Below are 21,169 nucleotides of genomic sequence, written 5' to 3'. Positions count from 1 at the left end.
ATGAAAACAGTACATGCGAAAAAGAACTTGGGTATATCACTATATATCATGATATAATTGAGTTGACACTTAACTATATGCTTTTATTTTCACTTTTAATCGAAATACCCTGTGGAGTATAAGATAATCGTACTTCTGTTCTGCAGGTGGTTTTTGCAAAATTTTTCCACACACGTATAATTTTAGCAATAATGGGCAAAGTCATTAAATGAATTATTGTTCAAGGATAAATTGGCAATGTGCAAAAAGCTTTTTTTTACTTTACGACAGAAAAATGGGGATTCCTAACAGTAATCTCATAAACATTTGCTTTTTGTTTCATAGGAAACATATATGTTTACAGTATATTCAATACTACGTGCTTTAACAGTAAGGTTTTCACTGAGTGAATCATATCCTAGGATTTGAATACCTCATTTCCTCCATGTTCTGGTCATAACGATTTTATTTTTAGATGGATATATGATTATCATTATGAGTTTATTATTGTACTCCATGGGGGGTTAGAGCAATTTGCTGACAGTATTCTTCTCTACTGTATTTAAAATTGTTCTGCTTCTACATTTATACTGTAGCTGGTCCTACAACTGAAACAGCGTAAAGCACCATTTTCTGCAATAACTTTTTCTGTTAGTGCTTTTGATGCTTTCTTGGGTATTTATTTTGCCAGAAAGATCTTGATCTGTAGTTTCAGAGTAGGATTGCATCATTGCACATCTTAGATATCACTTACAGACAAGGTGACTTGGCATATCCAAATCCCATTATGATTGGCATTTCTCATTTCTACCAGAAGCTGATTTCTTATGAACTCAGAAATTTAAAAGTAATCATCATTTGGATGTTTTTCTTTGGTACTATTTGTGTTTACTGATAAAATAGGAGTTTTAATTAAAACTGCTTTTGTTATGAAATACCAATAATGATTTGGTGTTTTATTGATCATAAGAATGTATATTGATAAAAGGAGGCCATTTGACCTGTTCATTACATTTAGTGTATACTAATTTCACACAAATAAACCTAAATTTTTAAGGGTAGGGACATCTACTAAACTGAAAAAAAAATTAAAAGTTTTACCTTCTGAAAACGTAAAAAAAAAAGGAAAAAGAATGAATTGTCTGGTGCTTGGGGACCACAGATCATGATGCTGTCTCAGCTGGTGTTGCTGTTAATACTCTGTTAGTGGTTTCAGTATGAGAATGTTTCCCGAGAGCATTCTCTAGTCTGAACCAGCGATAGTGCCAGTCTAAAAAAAAATGCTCGTAAACAGTTTGCAGTTCTAAAGAAAGTTTGTGAACACAGCAGAACAAAAAACAAGCACTTTGAAACATCGAAGAAATGTTCTGATTTTGTTTTAGTGCAATGAAAATCTTAACAAATTAGTTGCATGGTGGTAAGGCAGATAGGTCGCTTTAACAAGAAGAAAAGAAATCTCCCTACCAGAAAGAACCTGGAAGTTATTCCATACAAGGGTGTGTTAGTGTTTTCTCTAACCTCCAGGGTAGGTAATCTGGTGTCTAGTTTGAGTCTGTGTGCCCTACGGTGCACTTGTGTCCCATCCAGGGTGCAGTCCTGCTCTGTGTTTCTGTGATGGGCTGCAGGTTGCTATGATTCTTACTAGGAGTGGGTAGCTTTCTGATAAAGGCTGGATGGATAAAAAAATGACCCTGTACGGACTTGCACATTTTGTTATCTGTGCTGTATATAGTATGGTGACTGTCTTGATCCTGTTTATTCTGTGCTGGTGTTCATTCCCAGACTTCTGAAATCCTTTGTGCTGCATCTGCTGATTTAATTGACATTCCAGAGATTTATCTTTGCCTGTGTTAGCTGCACCAGCGGTGCCCTTTTTTTTTCGGCAATGAGCTGTTCAATGAAAAACTGCTTTTTTTAGAATCTAATGGTTTAGGCAGATTGATGACATTGCCTTAAGGAGATGGACTGAAGGGAAAAAAAACAATGATGGTGCAACTGCAGTATCTTCAGTCCTGAGGACTGATTTTACCTGATTACAAACTACAGCATGTATTACTTACCATGGTGAGTCACTCCAGCAGATCAGCAATGTCTTGGAGTACATATTATTTCTTTATTGCCAGGGTTAGTGTGTTATATATGATGCTATTGGGCCTGGCTGTCAGTGAAGTCCAACCTTTAACCAATAATAACACAATAATCCTTGTTGTGAAAATTGATAAATATTGCACAGCAGTTGTCACATTTATACTACAAAAAATAGCAGAGCAAAAATAAGGCACTGTTCTGGTCTTTCAGGTCTTTTCAACATTGAATATGGAGAATTTAGATTTATCATCTTAAGTTGAGGATTGTTTTTGAAAATACAGAATCGAACAGTGCCCTTAAGCAGTGGCACAAATTGGATTATTTCAAGGTGAACTTTTTGATTCTCATTTGTTTTGGTGTGGGCCTGATACTTCATTGTTTAGGCTTGAGGTGGTTGTAAAGGCAAGTCTCCCAGCTACGTGCACTAAGTGTACTGTACACTGTACAAGTACACTAAGTTTACTTTTTCTTCCACCTGCCATCATCACTTGAAGGAATCAAAAAACATTTTTAAACAGGTTATTAAAGGGAATTTCTCATTATTCTGTTTTTGTTTGGACAGATTCATGTTACAAAGTGCCTGTTTCATTTGAAGAAAACACATGACTGTTTTCATCCTTCTTTTCAGAGGAACAGTTGACATGCAAACTCCTTTTTTGGCAGTAGCTCCCTCCCAGAGACAGTTCTTTCAGTACTGCTGCCTGTATTGCTCTGGGTCTTAGAACTCCATCTGATTTTTTCTTCCCTTGTGTTTTTAAGATGGCAGACTGTGACTGCAGATCTTATGTGAAAGTAAAAAGCGATGAGCAGCTCCACTGTCACGTTGCATTGATCTTAGCAAACTTCAAAGCAGAAGAATTCTTATGCATTTCTGTAATTGTAGAATCCTATTTTCCTGGATGTAAAATGCGAAATAGTTAACCCCTGACATTCAATGATTTCTAGGTCAATGTGCTGATTATGCCAATTTTAAGATGTCACATGTTATTAAAATAATACTTCAATTGCTGAAGTATTGAGAGAATCCATATAGTTGGCCCCCTTGGGTCAGTATATTTTTTGGCATTACCAGTCACTCTTTAACTGCCTTTTGGAAGTGTTTTTTATGTTTCTACTTTAAAGACCCTGTTATCAGTGTTGAACACTAAAGTATTTTAATGTAATTGGGAGTTTTTTAACTGAGCAATCTGGGCAAAAACATCAGTATTGCAATTTAGCTTTAATTAACCTGCCACAATTAGCCCCAAGGAAAGAACATTTTAGGGACTCAAAAGAAAAAACGACCAAAAATTGCGGATGTATGAAATAAGGGCTGTGGAATATGCTTTGATAATTTTTAAAGTATATTTTCTCATTAGTGTAATTTACATTTTACAAACATGCAGTTTTTTACTAATTGTATTTACATTTACCCAGCATGAGGTTACACACCCCTGTTTCTCTACTGTAAAAATTCAGAGCATTGGATATTTTTTTTTACATTTAAAAAGGAAGAAAATGATACTATCATTGTATGTGGATATTGCATATTACAAGTGCTTGCTGATTTACGAAGATGACAGTCTATAGCACGCTCTGCATTAATATTTGATGGGCTTTTATCAAATTCCTCTTGACAGAATTCGTCTGCAGTTTCGTGGCTTAGAAATAAAACCCAGATGAGTGCCAAAGAATGAAGAGATGCACTTTACGTACTTGTCATTTCAGAAGATGATTATTGAGTTTGGATCTGTAGAGTAATAGGCCCTCATTTTCATATGGAGAGTGTGGTTTACAAGCACATTATTCCCTATCTAATCTTTTTTCATGCCAGTTTCAATTAAACAAATGTTTAATATTATCCTTCATTTGCTCTTTAAATTTTCATAACAATGGATAAACACCACAACCACTTCTATAGCTAACTGCTGGGTAAAAATAAGATGCTTAAAACTTATTTTCCATTTATTGGAATTTGTGCTGATTAAGTTAAAAAGTTTATGTTGTTTCAGACCTAGCATCTGATACGTTTTGGTTTTGATAGGTGGTTACATTTTGTTAAAATATTAAACCATTTTAAAATTCCATATGTAATGCTATGTATCTGCAGTATATTAATTTTTAAACACTACCAGAAGTAAAATCACACAATGATTTAAAAAAACAATTCTTAATGGTTCCTATTAAAATGAAATCAGCTGCACACAGAAGATGGGGGAACTTAGATGAGTAATTACATTTCTTTCTTTATTGCTGCACCAGGAGTTAGCAACACTGTTGTACTCCACAAATGCAGGTGTACAGTAGCCTAATGTGTGTAAAGTACAGGTATTGGAGATATTGTCATTAAAAAATAAACAGTTACACAGTGTGTGTATCATTTATGCTGTAATTGGTCTTACCGTTGGGGCTCTTGGACTTTATTTAATGTGCTGTGTTGTCTTTAATGTTTTATTCACCAAAGTCTTTAATCTGCATTTTAATTAATGCTGTTTGGAGCTGCTGTGACATCTTTAAGTGATGGAGATCAGATTCGTTTCCATAATGACGGCATTTGTATTATGAAACTTGTGATTTGAGATTTGCATACCTTGAAGTATTGGAACATAAGATATTGCGACTTCCCAGGGCAAGTGGAATAACAGGCACCGTTTGAACAGGCAGTACAACATGTTAATCTGATATATAGTTAAAAGAAACAAATTGTCTCTTAATTTGATAATTTCACGTGTACTGGTATGTTTTTCATAATCAAATGAAATAAAAAGAAAAACATAGATCTCTGCTTGGGGCTCTGACTGGCTTCTTGTTTTCCTAACATGGGCAGTTGGTCTGCTTGCTAGTTAACCATAAACAATAGTGCCTCCTTGTATGCTCAAAAAGAATAAATCACTGAAAGGCTTTACCAGTTGCTTCTCTTGGTCTGGTGACCCATTACTCTCTTGCTTTATCTTTTTTCATCTCCTAGTTGCCTTAGATGGTTTTTCTCCTCCTGCTGATGTTTCTCTGTTTTGTGTCGTCCTGCTGTCAGCTTCCGAGAGCTAAAGGAGACCTCAGTCTGTCTCTTTTTGCTTGGTCAACTACTGTGGGCTTTCTCCTTCCCAAAAAGGCCGATAGATTATATTTTTAGTTTTCTTTTATAGTGTTCCTGTGACTTTTCATCCAGATTGCCAAATCACATGACCTGTGAACAAGCCTTAGGTCTTAGGTCCTCACTCCTTTCCACTAAACGTGCAGTGATGTAGTTACTCTTTACAGCTGTAACATAAATGTTTTTCTCTAAGGTTTGCTTAGTTTACAAGAAAAAATTATTGACATCTACTGGCATGTACAGTAATGGGCTACATGGGGTAAAACTAATCGTTCCCATTATATTTCAAGACTACATGTTTAGATACTAGCAGGGGAAATTTTCTTCCAATTCAATAAGAATTCTTTGCATTTGTATAGTCCTTTTCATCCCAAAGGATCCCAAAGAGCTCTGTGCATGGGAGGGGACCCACTTCATCCACCACTGAAGTATAGAACCCACTTGAGTGACAATTAGGCACACTATGCAGCAGATCAGGTAGAGAAGGGAAAAATCACTTCACTGTTTGAATTTAGGGGAGATTTAGATGAGTCATTTTGTGCAGGTTTTAAGAGGGATATAGTCATGACTGTGGGATTAGTTCCCCTGCTTTTATGAAGAGCATGACAAGCACGTTAATGGCCAAGTAACCTTAGTTTCATGTATCCTTGTACAGCACACTGCCCCCCTGCAACCGTACAGGGGCACCTGTTTGGAAATTCTTTTTCAGAAGACAGTGTGCCACGTACTGATCTACTAATACCATCTCCCATCCCACTACTCTAATCCCACTACTGACCAGGCCCAGCGTTAACTTTTGACATCTGGTAAGATCAGCCTGCAAGATGGTAACCCTGCTGCTTTCATATGTACAGTGAAGATGTACACACGAAGAAGTTGTGCATCATTGCTATGTTTCTCTTAAATATACCTGTGGTAAGAGCACAAGCTCATGTACTCTGTATATTGTACAGCAGTTACAGTACTGCCCTACTGACTGTGTCTAAGGAGTAATACTCTCACCCATCCCTCAGGGGACTGCCAGAGGGGGATTTTTTTTATTTTCTGCCTTTTCAGTTATTAAGTTTAATTTTCATGACTGGCTACAAAGGCGACTAGTTATGCCTCCTGACTTTGTGATGTAGAGTAGACAATGTTGAGATGGGAAAACTCATTTCATTTGTGACCCACACCAGCAGAGGTTAATGGTTTGAAAACCCAATGAATTAATCATCACTGCTGCTGTTTCCCCATGTTTCTTCTTTTTAGTAATGCTTAAAGGTACAGTAGATACTCCAAAATAAAATGGATTATCTTTGATGTGTACTTTGATCAAAGGTTTATTTTAAATTCTTATTACTGTTGCGGTTCAATAAAGGTTTGTATTTTACGTTAAAATCAGTTTAAAATATTTGATCAAGGCTGTGTTATTTTGCAGTGAAAAGATTATGAGCAGTTATGAGCTTTTCCCATAACTTAATATCAAGAATGACCTTAAACCTTTTTGTTCCCGTAGACTTGCAAAACTAGATGTGTTTGATTAAATCAGTTCCTGTTGGTGTGTTCTCAGATGCTCTGAAGATCATTTAATACAATGATTTAAAAAGGCAGAATTACTTTCATACTTTTGATTATAAAAAGCTTTGGCATGTAATGGCTTTAGTATCATTTGGGGTGTATTATCAACATAATTTTCAATAAAATGGTTTAATGCACATTGACATACTTCGACATGAACTTTTAGTTAAAGCTCCTAGATATTAATTTTAAAATTACATTACTGCAGATGATGGTTTAATGAGACTATAAAGGCAATAGGAGCCTTGTTCCAACTTAAGAGCAAAGTTAATTATTTTCACCACCTACTTCTTTCAGTGTTCATGACTTGTAAAATAAAAAAAGGGATTTCAACTTCTCAGAAGCTGAAGATGCAATTGCCTGAGAGCGAAGTGTGTGCTATATACCCTCGGTGTGTTAAAATCTCATTTATACTTGATGTTTCATAAAAATGACACATCACATTAATCTATGAGACTACACTTCACCTCTAATGAAGTCTTTGAAGAATTCCTTTAATTAAATGTTGGGCTAAAGTAGATGTCTTTCCCTGTTAGTGCAGTAAGGACGGAGGCTTTCTACTGTCGATGGGTAAAAATGGAAGCATCCTTCAGACGCAAAACCAAGCTGGTAAAGACATAAAAAAAACTCGTTTATGCATGGTATTGACTTCTTGCTGTGATGTATTTTTACTTCACGGCTCTAACTTTAAATGAAATGCGCACAATAATCCATATAAATGTAATGTGTGTCTGTAGCTTAACACAGAAAAATGGTTATGACAAACCTGTTACACGTGTTTCAGAAATAATTTCATTGTCCCTGGCAACAGGGGGAAGAAAAATACCTTTATTCACACTGGGACATATACCTTTTGAAACTCTGGAATCTGTTATTTGTTTTGGTTTATACAGTGATCATTCCCTTTGCCTTTTCTGATTGGTATTCATCTCATTTGGCAATCGTATTGAAGTATGCTAACATTGTTTAATCACTTTGCAGTCACTAGTTCTGTGAATTGGTGTCATTATTGAGTCAATAGTATTGAAATTTCCACTTGGAAAACTGACACATTATTTGAAGTGGGGTTGGTGTTGTTTATGAGCCCATAGGCTGTGTTATTACTGTAATATATTTTAAACAAGCTAAGGGAGGACTGCTGACTTGTGAATGATAGTTATTAAATTGCACAAAAGTGCTTTATTTTTTGTCACATTTATGTTTTAATTCCTTCATTTATAAACATTTCTACAGTGACTTTAAACCTCCAGCAGCCCACACCTCTATGAAGCATATCGCCAAATGTATTTTTCTATTAGTGTAGAAAATAAAAAGGCCAAGAACTCACTTGCAGAGAGTGTTTATTGATATCTTGGCTTTATCCTGCTTGTTTTGAGGGATGAAACAGCCTTGGGGGAAGTGAAATCGGATTCAACCTTACCTCCTCCCCCGTAGAGAAAAGGGTTTCTGCCCTAGCAGAGTAGTGAAGGGTTGGTGGAGGTGTGCTACTTTGATGATCCCTGGGAAAAGTTGATCTAATGACATGTATTTTTAACCTGGAGCTAATGATTAGGGCATGTCCTTCTCCGAAACCTTCATTATCAGCTCCTTTGTATTTCACAGATTTTGTTTGATCATGCATGTTGCTTATACACTATATGGCTGCTTGTTTTATTTGCCTTAAATGTTATAGTTTTGTAGGATCTCCTGAAGTTTTGTTTAAATATTTATGAAAACCATGCTGGCAGAAAGGTAGTGGACTTCCTTGGCAAAGGGTCATCATGTGATCCAAGTGTTCAGGCCCACTCATCCACTTTTATGTTTAGCAACTTGTGAATGATGTTTTTAATTAGCTGTATTTCAAGTCAGGAAGTTATTACATTCTTAATATGGAACACTAAGCTTCTTTATTCATTTCTGTCTTAAATGTGTAAAATGGATAAAATGAAGGCTGAACTGTATTTAAACAAAATACCATAATCACGGGCAGACACAGCTGACTTTAAATGACAGCCTTGATGAATACATTTTTAGATTCTTATACTGAACTTTAAGCAACCCCATTACCGCAGCAGGAATAAAATGGTAACTGAAGTCACATAAATAGGATGAGGTAAAAAACGTTTCTTCTTGGAGTTACAAGTTGTGGATTTTGGGAAACAGATCACATCCACCAGATAATCAAGAGAAAAGAAAGGTCCCAAATATCAGGGACCACAGTTAAGCTGTTGGAATTTAATTTATTTTCCCTGTATGAAAGAGTTTTGACAGAAAGTTGCAGAGCTAGTTTTTCTCACGTCCTGTAGAGATGAGTTCTGGATTTTTCAGGTAACACGGTTTCGTCTTCTCACTTGTGATTTTAAAAGTGAATCTTGTTAATTTTTGTTAAATATTCTACAGCAAGGGTTTCAAAGGGTCATTATATTTCTAAGCAACTATGTTTAGCCAATATGCACAAACATATTGGGAAAGTTTGGGAGTGTGTGTAGCTAAGTTCTTATTTTCCAGCTATAGTAGTGTGAACAATGGAATAACCAAACAAGTTCCTCCTTCGCCTAAATCCCTTAAAGCTTAGAACTGAGGTTTTCATTTTTCTTCTTCATCTGTAAATTACTCTTGAAATATCTCATTAGAAAACAAAGATTGATTAAAATATTTGTGAAATTTAAAAAGGACTTTGTGCTCTGTGTGGTTTAAGCAAAATTGTATTTGTTAATAAAACTGATGAGAGCTGAAAATGCCATCAAATACATATTTAGCAGTTCTTTTTTTCATGCAGTATGACTTTTCCCTTGGACAGTGATTTAAGTGTGACTTTTCGTTTTATGATGTGGGACTTGTAATATCTGGGTGTAATTGACTATAATCTGAATGTCATTGCTGTAGGGCAACATTAATCATGAGTTCATGTGTATGGATTATAGACTCCATATCCTTTGTATTATTCACATTTTGACATGTTATTTGTGTATATAAATCCCATTTCTTAAAGAAAGAAATGTCTGGTATGGTAATGGCTCTCTGAAATGCTGTCATGTTTTATTATAATTTGCATGAGAAGAAAAAAAAATCTCCATTGTACAAAAGCATCTTGCTTATTTATATAATTCCAGTATTTTTCCTCCTCACCAAATTGTGAAAACAAGCAAACTGCTTTATAAATGAACGAGTGCATCACGTTTTCAGATGTTTCATCTGTAGTAAATCTTGATGTATAGAAAGTGGTTGACATGCTATCTACAACACAACAGTACAGGCCTGTATTTTTTGTTACTTTCTCTCAAGTTCTTCCATTGCCTTGAGGGGATATATTACAGAAACAACAATTTTCTTTCAGATTCAAAGCTTTGTAGACAGCTGTTTAAAGCGGAATCTCATGTTCCACATTATCCATGTTTATAAAGCTTTTCTGTGGGGAATATTTGCAAGTGGTTGACTAATCTGATAGCTGATTGTATCTTACAAAGACACTTCATCATTTTGCAATAGCAATTAAGTGAAGTATAACAGTGATTGAAAAGGAAATCCTGCAAGACTTTAGCTTTAAGATTGCTATAATTCTGTGCATCTAGAATGTATGAAATAAAATGCAAAATCGTGAATACAAAAGGTAAAACAATTTTGAAAGATTCAAAATAATAAAACCAATATCTGTTTATAATCTCCTGAGCAATTTAAAACATATATATATCAAAGGCAATGCAGTGTTTCCATTTGATTACTGCAGGACTCTAGATAGTTTTATCAACATGAATTCTACTGGGACACTAGGCAAAAACCTGTTTTTCTTATTATGTTTTAAATTTAAAGAATCTTGGCATGTTTGGATCAGCATATGGCTCTCGACTTGTGTGGCAATTAAAAAATCAACTGTCATAAGAACATAAGAAAGGTTGTAAATGTGTGGAGGCTGTTTGGCCCATGCAGCTTGCTTGGTTCATAGCAGCTAATTAACTGCAGGACCTCATCTTGCTGATTCTTAAAATAAGCCGGGGTATCAACAACGGCGCTGAACGCCTTGCTTAATACTTCTGTGGCACTTTTGTTTTTAAAAGTGTTTTTTTCGTAGCTGTTTACAGTTGTAAATACACTTCCACATATTCTGCACTTGTGTCTTGGAGGAAATTGAATGTTCTGTTTAACGTAAATTCAAAAAGATCGATCTTATTAATTCTTGTTAGGCCTGTCAGAATGGGGACTAGCTAAAGTCCTGCAAACCAGACCTTAACAGGCTTATATAAAATTGTATTATAGTAGCAGCTCTTTATGATGCATGATTTAAAGTGATACTTTCAGCCAGATGTTGCTGTCAGTTCTGTCCATCCAGTGCATTTTTTATTTTCTTTGAAGATAGGAGAGGACTAATGCTTGCACACATTTTGTGTTTGCATACTGCCTTTTTTTAAATTGAAGCTGTTTAACCACCAGGGCAGTCAATAGAATACGTTTGCAGTATACAGCAGTCTTCATGACAAAGTAGACTAATCCATTACCACTATGTTGAATGGTTAACCACCATTATGCCCTCTTAACGATGACTGTTTATGGTTTCAAATACTTTAATGAATGAATGCTGCAATTACACAGTATAAAGTTGTGCTGGATTACTCTGTTACTCATACATGAAAATGGGCTACGAAAAAGAGGATTGCTTCATTGGAAGCCTGCTTTGCTGTGATTTCTGTATCTGAATGGATACAGATTTACAGTTTCAGGTTCAAAATAACATCCCTCCAAGCAACATTTGAGGACTATGGTCAAACCGAACTTCAGGAACAGCAACAAATAGCTTCATGCATTATTAAGGCTAATTGACAAAACTAGATGCACTATGTGGTAGTGTTTTACCATAGTATTACTTTACCTCTTAGCTTACTTCATCATTTACAATAGTTCTCATGCCAAGGAAGCATATTAGTGTAACATGACTGCTAAAGCAACAATGAATGACATCATTGCTTCACATCCTTGTAAATGTTGTCTGATTTAGAATTATATGTTTTAGTCACAGGATGTGGACCTTAAAGTAATGAGCATGTGTAGAAATTGAGTATATTCATCTTTTTAGGAAGAAACTCTTGCATTGAGAAAGGAGGGAATTGGTGTGGTTTTAGATTCTGAATTACCTCACCTTATTGGCATTGATGATGACCTGCTGAGCACCGGTATTATACTCTACCATCTGAAAGTAAGTATGTTTTACAGTCATTAGTGCTTTACCTTTTGATTTTTTATGAAGAGAGATTAACTGAAGTTCAGAGATCTTCTAAAACAGTACATTCTCAGCGTTTGTTAACTGTGTCCGAGATTCGCAGTACGGAGACACACAGTTGGCTCTGACAGGTACTGTAGGTGTGTTGGAGGCGTTCATTCTTGTTCCTGTTTAATACAGAGATTATAATGATGAAATGAACTGCTTGATAAGTGATGTTTCAGTGTGTTTTGGGGATAATATTAAAATGTCCTTTACAAATGTGAAAACTATTTAAAATTCTAAACTTTCTGTTATTTTAGGAAGGAAGAACATATGTTGGTCGTGATGATGCTGCAACAGAGCAGGACATTGGTGGGTTAAGAATAAACTGACTAAATTATAGAAAGCTTAACTGCATTTTCTTCATATAACACTTTGTTAGCTTTTGTTTAGAGTGTTATAATACATTTTCAGCATATACCTTAGCATTTTTTCAGATAAAAATAAAAATATAAAAATTCACTTAAATAAAAATAAAATGTTAATTTTCCAGGCTTTCCTTGATACTTAACCAAATTTTTTGTTCCTTCTAGTTCTTCATGGTCTTGATTTGGAAAGTGAACATTGTGTTTTTGAAAACCTTAATGGCACTGTAACTCTAATACCTCTGAATGGAGCTCAGTGTTCAGTGAATGGAGTACAAATAATGGAACCTATCCAGCTCAACCAGGGTAGGTGGAAGAGGAAGACACATATTTTTGTTTTTTTTAGATATTCAAGCTAATCCAAGAAGTTAGACTGTTTATTGTTTTTTAACTTTCGTTCGTCATCCCTGTTGCTGAGTAGAAACGTGTCATTGCTGATACCATAGTGATAGTTATTAGAGAAAGCACCTTATAAAGTGAACTGCTGAGATGAAGTGAATAACATTAAAATCTGAATTTATTTGGTAACACATTATTAAAAGTATGCCAACCCTGACGTAGTACTGGTTGACTCTATCAGTATCTTTTAGGATTTGAAGAGATTCTGCCCTTTTGTGTGTGTAGGAATTAACCCTGTTACCCTTATTTGAACTGATTCCAAAGCACATAAATTCCCCTTGTCAGTAGCTACTTATTATAGTGCTTCATGAAGGTGGCTCTTATTAAATGTTCAAATGTTTTTGGCTGCTTTATCCATATAAATTGTAGCAGTTTTGGAATGTAATATTGCAGGATGGTTCACTTTTCAAAATGCAATTAGTCTTCTCTGACCAAACACTCCCAGGAACATATTGGCAAGGATTAACAGTTTCTCAACCTGAGGAAATAAATCTCTTGTGTATAAAAAACATATTTGCCTTGTCAGGATCCTTTGTAGTGTTAATTGGAGTTTGAGATTAATCATACGGGGAGGAATATTTTTCTTTTCTTTAAAAATATCTGTTTTAATTTACTAGCTCCCTAATGTAGCATATGCATGTACCTCAAGGCAGGAGTGCCTGTTAAAGTATCACACTCTACAGAACCAATGTGAATTCTATTACCAAACATTTGTACGGGCAGAAGGCACTGACAAAGCCCGAGGCTTTGCAATTTAATTGGCAGATGGAGTTGATAGCACTGCAAGGTTTAAGTGGGAAGAGGATTAACCTTTCACAAGGAAAAGTGGCACTGAAACTTTTAGCCCCAAGAGAGCATTGTGTCTGGTAGCAATGGAATCTATTCTCACAAGTTCCAATGAGATAAAAAAAAAGAATGTGCTATGTATCAAGGAAGCATGCCACAGTAGCTTTCTTTATAACAATTTCAATTTATCCAATATCCCCTTTAGAAATTGCTGCATCTAAAGCCATTTTCTTTGTACAAATGATAGTAATTTTCAGTTCTGCAGCAGCAAAAATCCATCACAAGCTGTCTTTTCATGTGCTTTGTCAGTCGTCAGAAGTCATTAATAGCAGGTGGCTTTGTACTGAGCAAACAAAAATACTGTTTAGTGCTGAAAAATACAACATATGTTGTGTGCATGTGTTTACATACTTGTGCATATTCAAATGTATTATTGTCCCTCCATAGAGTATTCTGAGCAAACAAATGGTTTACAGTGAACTATCACTTTTCTTTCCCTGTGAAACAAGAGATATTAACAGTTATATACTGTACTGTAGCATACTAAAGTGTGCATATAGAAATGTTTCACGGGTGAGCTATCACAATACTGTATATTTTGACACGGCACAAGAACTGCCCCTTTGACACAGCAATGCTTCGTGTCAGCCGCGAACCTTCTGAATTTACCCAAAAAGTTTTTGTCTAATTGTCAGATTTGTCTTTTAAAAGATGAGCCTCACACCTGAAGAAGGCTCCACTGCCGAAACGTTGTGTTTTCTTTCTTCTTTTTTTCAGCATGGAATAAACCTATTACTTGTTCCTTTATATACATTTATTACACTTACAGTAAATAAATGTGTTTAATAGAACTTACTGGACATTTGAGTGTTCAGTTGTATGTTTTCTTACTCTTTAATTTGTGTCATCAATGTTTTCATCTAGTTCACAGCGTCAGTTTTTTTTCTAGAATGAAATGCCTGCCGTTTACCATATGTTTTCCTGCAGTTTAATATTACAGCTTCAGCTCATTCACCCAAAACATTCAGTATTTCTTTCATAATGTCCTCCTACACTTCTAGCCTCCAAACATTATGCTGAAAATGTTTCAGCCTATTTAATTTCAGTATAACGAGCCAACATTTTCAAATTAAAATTAGCAAGGCAAGGATCAAAAATCCACCACAAAAGTAAAAGCATAAGAGTTATTTCTAAACTTTCATTTGTATGACATTTCTTTTATGTATAAGATATACAGTATGTTTACCTCTGGGATGTTAAACAGCTGAATTTGCACAGTTAATTTTAGTGTGCATGAAGTGTAATGAAGGACTTAAGATAAATGTGACACTTGGAAATGACTGACAACACAGCCAGAATGATGTTTTAATTGCAAAGACTTTCCAACTCTTATTTGAGTTCCTTAGTCACATTTTACTGTTTTGCCGTGGTCTTTCTTTTTGTAGCTTTTGATATCTCCTTGTGCACATGCCAGCTGTGTCCACAACCATATGTAGTCATATTTAGCCCCGTAGTATGTGAAACAGATACCTTTTATTGAAAAAATGCATCACTTGGGAATTGCAGACAGTCATATGTTTTTGGTTTTCAGATGCTGGTACAGTATATTAGTTCACCTATATTCTTGTAAGATTCTTAACGTGACCACTTTCTTGGGAGATAAGAGCTTCTGAGAGGCCATTCAATTCATTTATATCATACTGTATATAAAACTTCAAAATTACCTGTATTTATATCAGGTTGATTTTGAGATTTACTGGAGTAATATACCAGTAATTAGTGGAATACCACAAACATCTGTGTTAAGGGCACGTTTATAGCGATGCATAATTATCCTCCATTAGTGTAGGAAAGTAATAAAAATTGAGGTTGTATAGCTACAGTAAAAATATAATATTTACTGTACATCAAGCGATGTTAAAGCTTTATAATGAATTGGTAAAAAATTGTGTAGGCTGTTAATTACAAAAAAAAAGAATTTGGTGCTCTAGAATTGGTCCTAAGTAGAGTAGCCAGATATACTCCAGAATATAGTGGATTTGATCTCATTCAAGTTGGATCAAAGTGTGCTCAAACATACTGTGAGTGTATTTAGCATCAACTCAACAGTCAGAAGCAGAAGGACATAGATTTAAGCCTGAACAATTATTCCTACAAGCCTTAAATAGCATGTAACCTTAACTTATTTGCTAAAGCATATCAGGCTTTAGCAAAATAAAAATAAAATGTTTTACATTTGATATAGACACAGTAAAATTTAATTTCATTACATACTGTATGGTAATTGTTAGCAGAGGGTTTTTGCAGAAATGTGTGGGTAACAGACTTAATGTTTGTATAATGACATCAATTTATTACTATTAGTTTTATTCCATTTGAATTTCTTTACTTGCCTTTGACTGTAATACTAGTTTATTTCATTACCACAAGAATTTTAATGTAAGACCTGCAGAAGAAGCCAGTTAAAATGACACCCTGTTATTATGTCTGCATGGGTTTTGCAGTGCTCTTAAGCTGTGTCTTTCTTCCAATGTACAGTATTTGTTTAGTGAAACTTCAATATTTATATATTTTTATTTTATATAACATTAAATAGAGGTTTAAAATCCAAATTCCTTCCTGTGATTTTTAGTGATGTCATCACTTATTCGTTATAGTGGTTTTCTTACAGTTTGGAAGGAATACTAATGTAAGACCCTTCTTCTTGTGAACAGAAAACTGAAAATAACTAATCAAAAGCCCAGACTGAACTATTAATTTAGGTTCTAAAGGACATTGTACCAAAAATGCAATTTACAGAGAGAGTTTTTTTCAACAATTGTGCTTTTGTATTCTGCTAGGTGCTGTCATACTGCTTGGAAGAACTAACATGTTTAGATTTAATCATCCCAAAGAAGCAGCTAAACTCAGGGAGAAGAGAAAGGTAATTTTTTACCCTTGTTCTTTGGTTAAAATAACATATACACAAAAATAATTTCCATGGTTTGTTAAGCCAAGGTTTATTTTTCCCTTCTGAAAACAGAAATCTTAATTTGTTCTGTGTAACCTGTGTAAGTCATTAAAGATATTTTCAAATTACTAGTAGTTTACTTTCCATTGGTTAAAGCTCGAACCAATGTGATTTGACATGTACCCAGAACCTTAGTACTGCCATGATTCTGACTGATGTATTTTACAGCATCAATATGAAAGTAAAATTATCAGGCACAACTCAGAAGTTTGTTTTGGAACATCATTTATCATTACAGCTGTAACACCTTATTAAAATAAATTGTTCTAACACAGTAACACTTAAAATGTTTTAAATATTGTAAAAACTGATTTAAAGTAAACAACTGTACAGTATGTACATACAAAGCTTTTAATACAAAGAAGTAGGTATATTTTCTATAATCAAACAGAAAATTGTGCTTTTGTGTAAACAAACATCAAAGTAACCTAAGTGCCACAGTTCATGCTGGTCAGATGCTTTTTAACTTTCTCTGTGCATTAATCATCTTTCACACAGGGCACATTTAACAGGAGTTTTTATTGTGTATAACTGCCTGGCATTGTTTTCTTTTACACTTGTCAGCCTGTCACTTTCCCAATATTTCAAAATTGTACTGCTGTACAGCACTAGTTGCAAAGTTTTGCACAAAAGGTGGAAATTCTCTTCTTAGTTTGTTTACTGTTCCCACGTGGTTGTTTGTCTTTGTGCGGCACCTTTGCCAGTTCAAGAGACTTGCAGTCACAACTGTGCAGATATTCTTCGACTCTGAGGTGTGTTTCAGTCTGTCATTTAATAGTCATAAGCCGGCATCACCTCTTATAAGAATTGACAGAAATAATATCAGGTTGAGTTAAAATTCTTTCACATTAGATGACAAACAGTTCTTTAAGATGTAAATCATGGACTGGCAGTTGTATTGTAGTCAAACTCCTGGAAGATCCAATGGGGTTGGAAATAACGGGCATCAATACTGAAACTGCAGGCTACTTATGATCCAGTGCATGCACTGTATTGTAAATAGTCCAAGTGAAGAGAATCTGATGGTCCCAGGTAAAAAAAATATATATACACTGTATATAATTCAGGCGTCAGGGCATTTAACATGGATTGAAGACATGGCATGAGTGGACAACAGTGACTGCTTTGTGCATGTGGAATATATTACAGTTTAACAATCAGAAACGTCTAATTGTTGGCTTTGGCACTTCTAGCATTAAGTAAATTTAATAAGTCGGGTTCAAAGAAAAGCATAACTTGCGGTGGATTTTCTCCAAGGGGAAGACTTTCAATTTTCATCAGTATTCATTACACCGAATGTTGTCTTAAAGCAAAGGTTTTTGTTCTATTCAAAAGACAAAGAAATATAATTACTTTGCTATACATTTTCCCCATCAAAACACAGAAGGATTGCAGTGCCTTAGAGCTTTACTTGCTTGTTATTGTGTATTTCATAAATATTCTACCAGATGCTGTTTGCTTTGCTGGCATTTAAATATTTGCTGTTAATTTTGGGTTTTTTTTTTTTGGATGAAAGGTACACTGAATTCAGAGGCTGTCCAGGATCTTAATTGTCTTGGCTAATGATAATTTTGGAAAGTAGTGTGTTTATTCCCTCTTTTAACAGACCATATTTTCACCAATGCCAGTGGTATAGTGATGCATATGCTGTGCATTTGCAGCTTTAGTTCAGCTGTTTGATTTGTAGAGCTTTTGGTTGGATTTTATTTTTAAAAGAAGTGCTATATATTAATTCAGCACTTCAGAAAGACTACATTTTAAAACTTCGTAATTGGTGTTTTAGGTGTAACACCTATACCAATGTTTTTCAAAAATATTGTCCAAACAGCATGTCATACCTGGTAGTGAGGCTTGAGACCAGGTAAAATGGTCAAATGTATTTTCATTTCCTTTTTATATGCTCCCAATTTGGAATCACATGGAATTAACATCTCGTCTCATAATAGCAACTCCCACAATGCACAGGGACAAACTGTAAAGGAAGGAAAGACAGGCTCTTCCAGTGAGCCCTCCCATTGATGTTGCTTGTATGTTGACACACTTCAAGCTCCACAGAGCCTTACAGGAGAGTTGGTGCTGATTGGAACAGCAACAGATCTCTCACTGTTATCACAATGGGCCTGAAGGCACCTTGGATGTCTTACCATAGTTTCACTGAGTACCAAGTGATACCCTGTCCCCAGGAGCAGCTCTGTCAATTAATTGCCATTATCTGGGGAAGCCCAGCAACAAATGGGTTTTAACATGACTTAGACTCTACCAAACAATTGTAATACAGTTTAAAAAGAGCAAAGATTTTAAAACAACCATTTTGCACAAGTAAATACATACACAACATAGGGGGTAGCTTTTCTTCCAGTTGTATTTTAAGAGTTTTTAAAGATTAAATGCTCCTTGTCTCAGGTAGGGAAATTGTGCAATGGTGGTTTTTGAAAATGAGGAATTATCCAGCACAAAATAGCAGCCACTTAGTGCTGATAAGTTAGGGCAGTTGTCTTTATTCAGACAAAAGCAATTTGTTAAATCGCTCGCACTTACATATATTATTTTTCATTGTAAATATGTCACTCAAGATGCTAACTTCTGCAGAGTGTGGTTCCTTTATTTAGAAATTTATTATAAAAGGTTCATAATTTCAAGGATATTGAACCATCAGTCAAATCTTCAACAATGATAAAGTGAATGTAATTCTGTTGTTGTAGCCCATAACATTATTTTAACATACACAAGCAAACATTTTATAGTGCAGTCAAACCTAGTTTTTAGTTTTCAGTGACTTCATTATTTAAAAAAAAGAAATTCTCTTTCTGAAGCTTATTGGATGTTTTTGCCAGATATACTTGAGGAAAAAGTTCCATATGTTTTATTAAGTACTTTTACTGCAAAACATTACTCTCCACATTCTGAGCATAAGACTTTATAAGCATCTTATCTGGCACTTTAAAATGCATGTATATTTTTCTCTCTCATGAAATTTGTATTTGATAGTGTAGTAAAATGAGAATTATAATTCCCTTTGTGAAATTGCTAATGCTCTTCGAGTCTTTATCTTTAAAACATAAATATTTATTGTCCTATATACAGTAGTACATACAGTACTAAGTTTTTTACACACTATATTATTAATATTTTTTCATTAATATTAATGTGTAGACTAAGGAATCCTCTCTTGTGTATGAAAACCTAAATGTGTGTCTGCTTTTTTACTGTGTTCTTTGTTTAATTTGTGCTCAGAGTGGACTACTTTCATCCTTCAGTTTGTCTATGACAGACCTTTCAAAGTCCTGTGAAAATCTGTCAGCTGTCATGCTGTACAATCCAGGGTAAGTAATATTAATATGAAATTATGTGATGGAAAACCTGTCCCTTTTCAGTCTGTTTTCTCATTAAGGGCTTTGGTAACCTTGATGGATAGTTTTTTTTCTATCACAGTTATGGCTTTTTACAGAACAATATAAAAGAACTCATGATAATTTCGATTTTTCAAACACTAAATCAATTGTGATTGTAATTATTTAAACTGAAATTGAAAAGGCCTTGAGATTTTAAATCACAGATTATTATACTAGATGAGGAATCTTCAAGTAGTGTTCTGTATGTATAAAGGCCAGACCAGAAACGCCACCAATTGAATTTTCTAACATATCTCAAATCTTATTTCAATTAAAATTCCATTTAAATCTTGAGATTTCTTTCTGATTTTACACATACAGTACTAGGTAATCTTTGAAGATACCTACTGTACTGTATATACCAATTTCTCTTACCTTGATATTTCAAGTATAATATTGAAGTACTGCATATTTAAAGTATATTGTGGAAATATCAGTCTGTCGTAGCAGGACTCAAAGCAGCAACTAAATATGGTTAAAAAATAAAAAAAACATAACAATCATTATTTACAAAGAATTTGGAAAAAAAAATATTTGTGGCCTCTGTGATGCCAAAACAGAATACTGCCAAACGGTGTTACTTTTAGTGTCTGTGTGGAGAGAACTGTCGACAGACTTTTTGTGCTTTAAAATATTTCACATTCCTTCTGTTCACACTACTGGGAAATAATAGACTGGAATTTGAAATTCATTTCACAGTGTGGATCTGTCCAAAAACAAGCTTGTCCATTCCCCTGCTGTTTTGTGTACAAAGGAAACAACAGAACAGTCAAATTGAGCTTTTTCATAGAGTTGTTGGTCAGTTGATATTTCTTTTATAATGATTGCTGCTCAGTGGTAAAACACTGGAATGACTGTGGATACATTTCTCTGCTTAGTTACTTGGGCATGTGGATAACTGTGAATTCACACTTGTTTTTTTTTAAATCCGCAGTCACACATAACATACACTAATAGGAAGTGCTGAGTGTGTTATAAAAATCACAAGGTGATTTGTAAAAGGTAACGGAGTAGTGTATTCAGCAGTTTGCCTGTGACTGTGAAAACATATTGTCCTAATTCCTCAACGGAAAAGTTATTCCTGACAAGCTACAGTTTGCAAAACTAAGCACAGTTGGCATGCATATTCATGCAACTGAAGTCTCGAGATTCAAACAAAGCTTGCATGTTCTGCTGCCAAAAATGGGGAAAAAAAGATAGCAGCTTAAGATTTTTAATGTTTTTTTTTCTAAACTGCTGTAATCTTTCATGCCATCTTTATTCTATTTGCAGTTCTCATGGTTTTCTTTG

At 34.7% G+C, this 21,169-nt stretch overlaps 1 protein-coding gene across 5 annotated transcripts in view; it reads left to right on the top strand.

Moving 5' to 3' along the window:
* Positions 1–21,169, top strand: part of kif16ba (kinesin family member 16Ba) — a 96,206-nt gene that overhangs the window by 24,967 nt on the left and 50,070 nt on the right. For all 5 annotated transcript variants that reach the window (XM_088934077.1, XM_088934076.1, XM_088934075.1 and 2 more), the window contains exons 13-17: positions 11,742–11,861; positions 12,188–12,239; positions 12,461–12,598; positions 16,318–16,400; positions 19,722–19,810. In XM_088934077.1, the coding sequence (XP_088790203.1) occupies positions 11,742–11,861; positions 12,188–12,239; positions 12,461–12,598; positions 16,318–16,400; positions 19,722–19,810 (482 nt within the window). The remainder of the gene's footprint in view (positions 1–11,741; positions 11,862–12,187; positions 12,240–12,460; positions 12,599–16,317; positions 16,401–19,721; positions 19,811–21,169) is intronic.

The sequence above is a fragment of the Atractosteus spatula genome, chromosome 15 (genome assembly GCF_055471065.1).
Source record: "Atractosteus spatula isolate fAtrSpa1 chromosome 15, fAtrSpa1.hap1, whole genome shotgun sequence".
NCBI lineage: Eukaryota > Metazoa > Chordata > Actinopteri > Semionotiformes > Lepisosteidae > Atractosteus > Atractosteus spatula.
The sequence above is the reverse complement of the archived record's forward strand: the minus strand, read 5'-3'. Positions and strand labels throughout refer to the sequence as shown.